The following is a 9,110-nucleotide window of genomic DNA, read 5'->3' as shown; positions in this document are numbered from 1 at the left end:
CGAACGATGATCAACAGTTCATGTGCAGATGAGTTGCCAATTTGTTGTTGGCGCAGAAGAACTTCTGTCTACGACTTGTGTCGATGCACCATTTCTGCTTCAAAGGAATGAAGTAAAAAGACCAGCTGTCCCACCAGAGACAGTGGTTCGATGGCCGCCTTAATTTTTACTTGCTCTTTCTGCAAACAAATAAACAAACAAGAGGCCAAGTCTTTTTCATCATTTAATGATGTGGAAATGAACAAATACAAAAAGGAAAAAATACATGCAAAATATTCTCAGTTTTATCTGTGCACAAAGTGACCAATCAGTGTTTTGCATCTATCTGTGAAATGTATTTGTACAACATGAGTGTGATCATATCATTACCATGTTTTGTTTGTGTGTGTGTTTTATTTGCAACGCTGGGAAAAAAACACATTTATTTTATCTCATGATCTCTTGAAATACTGTTAGTACAGGATGATGGATTGATTCCCTGCGGTTTTGCTACCTGTGCGCTCTATAAGCGCTGAACAAAATAAAAACCACACATACAACTCTCCCTTAGATAAGTTATGGCATTACAACACTCAACATTTGCAACCTAAATAAATGATGCAGAGACACAGCTAAGACTAGATGGAGCACAAGTGGGTGAAGTTCATTTACATAAATGTTTGACAGAAAACTATTCATCACTGTTTTTACCTCTGGGCCCCTCAAGGATAAAATGTTCCTAATGATATTTGGACTCACAGCGACCACTTCCTCCCACATGTGCAGCACGATAACATCCATATGGAGGCCCCCGGGTTCTGGATTTTATCGGTCCTGCACGCAGGTTCTGCTCGGTTCTCATATACTCATCCAGCAGAAGAGAATGATCAGCAACAAGTCCTGATTCCTGCACAAGCACAAGTCCAGCCATGTAGAAAAACCCAGAACATATTTGGAGACGCTGCATGTGTAGCATTCTAGAGTGTCACCTAAAGTGATAACTATCTCTCTCCTCTAAATGATTAACATAGGAGTTGTAAAGCCTCAGTTATCCTCCCCACAGAGGATGGTTACACAACACATGAAGAAACACAGGTTGTGCTGTTAAAATGTGACCGTTTTCATGATCAGCAGTTGAATACCTGGAAGCTTCAGTAGAGTCCGATCTCCATCAGGTTCATCTTGATAATGACGTCAGTGACGGCGTCGAACACAAACTGCACATTCTTGGTGTCAGTGGCACACGTGAAGTGAGTGTAGATCTCCTTTGCGTTCTTTTTTTTGTTCAAGTCCTCAAACTGCTTCTGAATAAAGGCTGACGTCTCCTCGTACGAGTCCCCACCTAAGAATCAACAACATGTTTGTCTGGTGACTATAAAGTCAGTGAGAAAAAATAAAAGTAAAAGTAGGTCAGGCTGCCGGAGGTTTGCTTACCGGCGTATTCAGGGTAACAGATGGTGAGCGAACTCTTCCCGATCTTGTCTTTAAAAAGGTCTTTCTTGTTGAGGAAGAGGATGATGGAGGTGAGAGTGAACCACTTGTTGTTGCAGATGGAGTCGAACAGCTTCATACTTTCATGCATGCGGTTCTGAGGGGAGCACAAGTGTTTTACACCAGTGTGATCACAGTGCGGAAAGAAATGTTCACTCTACCAACCATTTCCTCGTCTTCAGCCAGGACCAGATCGTAGTCGCTGAGAGCCACGCAGAAGATGATTGCAGTGACTCCCTCGAAACAGTGAATCCACTTCTTCCTCTCGGAGCGCTGACCTCCGACATCGAACATCCTGCATGCAAACATGCACTTTATGTTCAGTCTTCTACCTGCATATCACTAATCCAACAGTAGACAATGAGATTAAGTTCAATTCAGACATATCTCTTTATAATATCTGCACCCTCGAATACTTCAAGTTCCGAGCTTCCTTGCTTTATGTTTGTAGTTTTTATACCAGTGAATAGGCGCAATGATTGGAGCTCACATTTAAAATAATCACTTAGTGCTTTTAGCTCTCTTTTATAACGGATTTTGCTTCTGTGTTTCAAGTGATAAATGATTAACTTCTTTCGCTGCAACTCTTTAGACACATGACAAAGTCTTCAGGAAGAGGCACGATTTCACATCAACAAATGTATTTTCGTAACACTAAAAAGGGAGAACTTAAATGGACAGGAGAAAAGGAGAATGACTGAATACAGTTTCCTCCTCAAAAGGCGAAGCTTCGTACCTCACAGAAAAAGCACAATCAGGAAATGTCAAGGTTCACTGACTTGAAATAAAGGTCTTTGAATGTGAAATGGGTTTCCACAATGCCAGTGGTCTTCACCCGAGTACGCAGCACGTCCTGCTGAGTTGGCACGTAATCCGGCTGACAGATTCTGTCCAAGTCGTTCAGATAGCTGAAAGACAGACCACATTAAAAAGTTACTCTCATAATCCTAAAGCAGAGCAGGTCTTGAAAAAACAGCTAAAAGGTCAGTGGGCCACATTTAGAAGCCATCTGAAGCTAAAGATCCTATCTGCAGGCAGACAGCAGGCGACTTTACAGGATGATACTAAATACGGGCTGATATTTTGGTGAATGATAAACACTGGCTGGTTGTGAGTTGAGAGGAAACAGACTGAGTGCTCTGGTTCTCTGAGTCGCTTGCGTGGACAGAGTGTACAGAGAGCTGCGACAGACTGGCTGTTTGCAAAACAAAGATCGCGTCCTTCACACCGAGCGACTGCCTGTCATGCTGCACATGATAAAACTTGACTAATAAACTCAACAATGAATCATTATGAGTGCCCATACTTCTTAGTTTCTAGTTCTCTGCTACGACTGCTACTAACTGTTGGACTCCAGAGACTTAAATCACTGCAAAGCCATATTTATCATTAGAATTAGAGATAGATTAGTTTAGAAGTTTGATGGGCATTCTTAGAACTGTTATACAATCTTCAACTGTTGCTATACAATATGGGCTGCTTAGCATGGTGAGAGTTCATCAGTAACAGAAGTGTTACACAAGAGAGCCATTGTTAGGCAACAGAATGACAAGAGTTGGATCTTGGTAGAGCAGAGACCTATGATCTGACAAACATCTCCAGTCTGGCATGAGAACGTCTGAAGCCCTTCAGTCAGACCTAGCTTCTAACAGCAGTGAAAGAGAAGTCAGAAAGTGAGCGTGGAAAAGTCACGTTCCGATAAGCTTGTTTAGGAAAGAGCCAGAGACAGGAAGTTTTGTTTATACAGACTTGAGGTCAAAATGAAAGTCTGCTAAACAAATAAACTCACGATGAGGAGAGTTATTTCTAAAAAGCATGACAGGGCTTGATGTCAAATATTTTATCACCCATTTAAAACATAAGGTTCGCTTCTAAAATTCCCAGGAATGCAATCAGCTGTGCAAGTTGGCACACGGCTCCTGAAAAACATGACCGGTCTTGTCTTTTGCTCCAGTGAACCAGTTACAAACGAAGAAGATAATCCACTCTTGATAAAAGCTATCACCAGTTAAAAGAAGGGATTAAAAAAGCTGTTGAATGGTATGTTTTGTGAGACTTGGAAATATATTTTTGGAAGCATTCAGGGTCCAGTCGATTGACCCAGTCAGGAAAACCAAAATGAGTTCAGTCCCTTCAGATTACTGTATATGTTTTGGGCGTATCCTGATCCCACATCTGATGGGGTTTGTTAGTGTTGTGGCGGTAACAACAGACCGAGGTTGTAAACTCGAATTCTGCTCCTAATGTTACACCAGACGGACTATCCTGAATAGAGAGTGCACTGAAAACTGTCTTGTGGTAAATCACTGACTCACAATAGCAGGTGATTCGTTACCAAGTCACCGGGGAGAGCAGGGATTTCCAAACTTCCCCTTCCTCTGCCATATCAGTCGGCTCTGTCCGAGTGGCCTCCTTCAGAGGGGAAAGTTTTGAAAAAGCCCAACCTAAGCGTGGACAGATACTTAAAGGCACGCCGCCTCTCAACCAACGATTGATCTTTTATTGCTCTAACAACTGTTTCCAGGCTTCTATGCAACTTCAATCTGCTCAGAAAGGCTTCTCTACTTTTACTTTCAATTCTCACTGAAGTTCTTGATCTTCAGACTTCACAGTTTTTACCAGCACAAAATCATGGAAAGAGTTCTGAAACTGGAATAATCTGAACAAGTGACTTTATTAACCACTGCCTATTTTATTATCTCTTGCTTATCTGAGTTACGTATTAACTCTTATGACTCCTCGTGCGCCACTCTGGTGAATCGATAAAGCCTCAGCTCATCTAATCTGAGTCTTGAATTCATGAAATCAATAAGCAACATGTGATATGACTGTCCTTACTATGCAGCAGAGTCGTTGAGCTGATACTCTCGTGATCGATCGAAGCAGGACTGGACCCCCTCGTCTTTCCATAGCCTCTGAATCACGCCGGTGAGCTCCGGTGACATGACTCCTTCCTCTGCTGAGCTGGCGAGAGCAAACAGCTGACGGGCATCGTCCTGAAACCACAATCCAAAATTACCTTTAGCAGAAGCTGTTTTTTTCATCATTTAACTTTATTTATAAACGTCTGCAACAAGTGACAAATCTATTACATGAAATGCAGTTTTGAACTGGGTCTGTTGTGTCCAGTGTTTTCATAGACAACTATGTCTTTGTGTTGTCGGCTTACCGCCCGTGCAGGGTCCCCAAAATCTATCTTTAACCGGCCCATCGCCCTGATGATGGCCATGATGGACTGGATGGTGTTGCTGTATACCACCACCTTGTACTGGTTGCATTCTTCATCTGTGTATCCAGCTTCGTGGATGATTCTGAGGCAAAGAGAATGGAATATTTGTGCACAATGTGAGACAAATTACAGGAAAATTTCACGCGACACTGTCAATAGTGGCAGAGTTTGAGCTCCAGTGAGCATGCAGCATGTCTAATGTGGGAACTGGGAGATTCTATTCAGATCCTGCCAGGCAGCGACTGGCCTCTGTGGCCTTTGTTTCACATGTTATGCAAAAGGGAGCTTTCTCCCCTCCATGAGTGGATATAGATGAGTCCTGATTTTGACAAAGAAGAGCAGCACATTGGTCATCACGGTCCCACTCAGTCAGTCCATCAGCGTGGGAGTAACATGTAGATTTTAAACAGGATGTAGGCATTGATGAGGTAAATCTGACTTACTTCATCTGCTTCACAATGGTGCTTTTGCCAGACTCGCCTGCTCCTGAAAAACAAAGAATATACAGCGTCAATTCAGATTTCATCTCTTTAAATCAAGCTTGAGAAAGTTCTTTCATCCATCCCAACCTTAACAAAATAAAAATAAATTGACCGTTGACATAAAGTTTTTTTTAAATCTCTCACATATTCTATTTCGACATACAGTGCACAATTCAATTATTAAAAATACAGTACAAAGAATGCCAACCTAAGTAAAGCAGCTCTTCCCATGCGAGATGAGGCTGATGCTTGTATTGTTTTAAGGGGCCCCTCTGCCCACACTGCTCTAAATCATACAGTTATTAAAAAGACAGGCTCTCGGCGGAATGCTGTCATAAATGACAGGCGTATTTAATTTCACATTGAATTGTTGGTTTGACTTAAATAGGCACAAGCCTCACCACTATGTGATCAATTTTGATATTGTTATTCTGGTATTAAAACATCACACAACTGTTCAAGACGAGCATTCAAAATTTCATTGCATATTTGTCCGCTTTCCCGAGTGTCCCTCGAGGCTCTCTGAGTTTAACCACCGTATTTCACATGAGTCCATGTGAAAGAATGCTTAAATGATTTCAAACACTCACTCTCAGTTTGACATGATCCCCATAAACATCTGGCAGCAAGCACATCGGCAGCCACACGCTCTTTTGCCGCAAGGATTAAAAGAATCAGGAGTAATATTACATTAAATCATGTTCCAGCTGTCTTTGTGGAATCAAGGAGGGTTAAAGATGAGCAAAATGTTCGGACATCAAGAATTAAATCCACAAATTCTTTGCTCAAGCTGTCGGCAAACAGAAAAGATTTACGCCTGCTTAGAGCCGTGTGGAGGAACTGTCTTCATCCCCTCCTCACTTCTGTCAGCGATTGTTTCATTCGCAGCATTTTTTTTGGCTGATGACCAACCCAGATTCACAGCCAGATCTTCACAGACATCCAGAGCCTCCTAAACCAACATTATTTTACTGGAACTTATAATATTTAATGAATCACTTCATTGTCAAAGAGATCTGTTTTCATTGCATGGGTGTGTTTCATTTCCAGCTCTGTGGTTTGAAATAAAGAAGCTCAACTCTTCTTTGTTTTCTATCACTCTCTGGAGAAAACCGCCTGGAAAATTCACTGAGAGATCCATATGGGTTTCCAAGTTCATTTCTTGAATCCATCTTGGACCAGAATCTGACTTTTAGCGAAGCCTCACACTGAAATGAAAATCAAAGTTGACCCATCTGTGCTTGTGTGAGAGCCTTGTTTTTAAAAATGAAAGTCTTGCTGGGCTATTGCGGAAAGCTACAAAGTGTGGCTTTGAGACATCCATTTTAAACCTCTGATGGTTTCATTATCCAAATGACGGATGTCTTATCTGTAGTCCATTATGTCAAGCAAAAAAAAAAAAGCTCCCTGAAATGTCAATTACAAACCACAAATGCACTGTCTTTTATAATGACATCCCTGGACATTGGTTTAGTATGTATGAAATATGAAACTTATACCCATAAATCCATGTGTAATTTAGTCAATATATATTCATTAAATGGGAGTAACTTGCTCATCAAAACATCCCCCTTTTAGGGATCCAGCTTTATTATTGTGAGCTAGAAACGATTCCAGCTGTTGACGCCTGAGATAAAAACAGATTTACAGAAATGAATTGCTTTCTTTTGGCTTGGTATTTTAACAGTTGTGCCACATGCCACTACATGACATGAACCACAGGTTGAATGACCAACACATGAAGTACATTAAGATTAGAAACTGTGAAACATATAGGGCTAACATAAAGTATATATAAAGTTGATATTACGTGTTTCATTAACATCTCAAATTATTGACAAATCGAAATATAGAACTCTAAATAGATATTAGAAATGTGTTCGTGACTTTACAGAACATTAGCAAACAAAACTACAGCTCAAATCTGCGAGAGTGGACGACATTACAGGAGTATTTCCTACCCAGCAGAAGCAGTTTGACCTCCCTGGAGGACTTCTCTCGGTCCTCCCGCAGGTTTTTATCGATCATTTTACTTCTCTCCACGGCAGCTTTATCCTCGGCGCTGATCGTGCAGCCCATCCTGCTTTTTTCCGGCTCTTCGACGGGTTCAGAAAGATGTTTCAGCCGCTCATGAAGACTCTCGGTGTGTCAGTGTGAAGTTTCGCTGTCGGATAGAAAGGCGTTGGCACCGGAGGCTCGAGCGTCCAACCGAACCCGTCCGATGTTCACTGACACTCCTGACACCCTTGCTGCTTTAAAATCCTTTTTGTACCCGCTGCACTTCCGTCGAAATGAACGTTTATGTCCCACTTTTATCGAAACTATCCGTTTTATGAAACGAAGCGAATTATAAAGGCATTTATTAGCTTCGAACTATTTACACTGAATTGCTGAAACTATTGCACATTAGAGAAAAACTGAAACTAGCTGCGGTGTTGTGGTAACTGAAGCCAGATGTTAAAGTTGCTAAAAAAAAGTGGGGAAAATTAATCTGAGCGAAAGGCATCATGGGAAATGCAGTCTTACGCGATAGTGTTACTTAGACGTCACATATTTTTAACGCGAAAACGTTCTATTAATTTAATACTTTATACATCGGTTTATATCGTTTCACATCGACAGTCCTAAAAAATAACAAGCAAATTTTAACCAGTTGCGAGAAGATGGTTTGAACATTGTGTTAGAGCGCCACCGCCAGACACAAAATGCTACTGCTGTTTTTTTTATCCTAAACCGTTAATTCATATTAAAGCGCATGTTAATACACAACAGTACCATTGAACAAGACACAGGTTTTGAATAATGTATACAAAAGAACAGTCCAAAAATTACATAAGAAACATTCTGCATGAAATAAATACTGTATAACCTATTATATTATATATATTGTAAGATATTAAAAGATATTTAATAGCCATTAATTTCACTGGAATGTTGTAGGTTTACCATATTAGATATATATTTGATATACAAGGCTGAACTTTTTCAAGTGTTTCAAAATTAATTTTCACCTTGAAAAGTCTGGAAAGCAAAATACACAATATACATGCGAAAATGCAACAAAAAAAGAATGCAAATACATTTCTAGTGAATGCAAAATTTATTATCTTTCTATAAAATAAAACATTAAATAAAACATTGTATTACATTTATATGAGCTTTAAAAAATTAAATAAACTAAAAACAAAAACAACGACTGAACAGACCTTTTTTTTTTTTTTTAGCTCTACCATTAAATTACTTCCTATGATTCCTACCTAGACTGCTGGGGAAGCTGCATATGTTGAATTAATGAGGCGCAACTGCCTGGTGGGCCGGTAGCCTGCTCTTCCCAGAAGCACTTGTTCTGGATATTGCACTCCTTTACAAAGGTCAGACGGTTTGAACTGCTTCCCTGAGCTGCAGGAAACTCACATGAAAGGAATGAGTCACTCCGTGTCCGGCGGGGATCAACATTAGGAGCCGGAAATGATACAGTGGGCTCAGGTGATGCAGGCTGGATGGAAGAATTTGTAATGAGAACATGGAAATCGTAAAACGAAAGGCTGGTTATTGTCCCAAGCTCAGATGAAAGGAGTTTAGTAGGTTAATAAGGACTGAAACCACATTATATTTTCTGCTATTCTCTTAATTATGGGCTGGGTTTAATTCGATCTAGTACATGAATTAAATGTATTTTTTCAGGTCAGTATTATTTAACTATTTCTATAGTCAAAGACTTGTATTATACCATATTATTAGGATTATTTAGTGACACTTTGGAACCTTTCGTGGTAAATTGTGGAAATGATGGCTCATATCCTTCCTCCAAATCCCTGGTTAACTAAACTGGAATTTATTTATTATTACCATTACAGTACAGCGTGTTCCTGTTGCTTGCACCATTAACACAGTCATTTTATTTTACACACACACGCAAGTCTGGGGTT

General features: G+C 40.3%; 1 protein-coding gene across 2 annotated transcripts; it reads right to left on the bottom strand.

Moving 5' to 3' along the window:
* Nucleotides 1-212: 212 nt before the first annotated feature.
* Nucleotides 213-7,650, bottom strand: gnai3 (guanine nucleotide binding protein (G protein), alpha inhibiting activity polypeptide 3). Of its 2 annotated transcripts, XM_053849750.1 has the most exons (9): nucleotides 7,143-7,650; nucleotides 5,143-5,185; nucleotides 4,640-4,781; nucleotides 4,309-4,466; nucleotides 2,250-2,378; nucleotides 1,636-1,765; nucleotides 1,414-1,567; nucleotides 1,122-1,321; nucleotides 213-886 (listed from the first exon to the last, which is right to left on the bottom strand). In XM_053849750.1, exons 1-8 carry the CDS (start codon nucleotides 7,258-7,260, stop codon nucleotides 1,131-1,133), a joined length of 1,065 nt encoding a protein of 354 aa, XP_053705725.1. In that variant the 5' UTR covers nucleotides 7,261-7,650; the 3' UTR covers nucleotides 213-886; nucleotides 1,122-1,130. The 2 variants fall into 2 exon arrangements, with proteins under 2 accessions (XP_053705725.1, XP_053705724.1); XM_053849749.1 differs by having other exon boundaries at nucleotides 213-1,321.
* Between the last annotated feature and the right edge of the window lie 1,460 nt (nucleotides 7,651-9,110).

Source organism: Synchiropus splendidus, chromosome 18 (genome assembly GCF_027744825.2).
Source record: "Synchiropus splendidus isolate RoL2022-P1 chromosome 18, RoL_Sspl_1.0, whole genome shotgun sequence".
NCBI lineage: Eukaryota > Metazoa > Chordata > Actinopteri > Syngnathiformes > Callionymidae > Synchiropus > Synchiropus splendidus.
The sequence above is the reverse complement of the archived record's forward strand: the minus strand, read 5'-3'. Positions and strand labels throughout refer to the sequence as shown.

What these genes read in the sequence shown, in the direction of transcription:
- gnai3 (XM_053849749.1), bottom strand. Translation starts at nt 7,260, where the DNA reads ATGGGCTGCACGATCAGCGCCGAGGATAAAGCTGCCGTGGAGAGAAGT. An exon ending in CTCAACGACTCTGCTGCATA is followed by an intron (nt 2,379 to 4,308) that starts GTAAGGACAGTC and finishes TCTGTCTTTCAG; the next exon opens with CTATCTGAACGACTTGGACA. An exon ending in TTCAAAGACCTTTATTTCAA is followed by an intron (nt 1,766 to 2,249) that starts GTCAGTGAACCT and finishes GTTTGCATGCAG; the next exon opens with GATGTTCGATGTCGGAGGTC.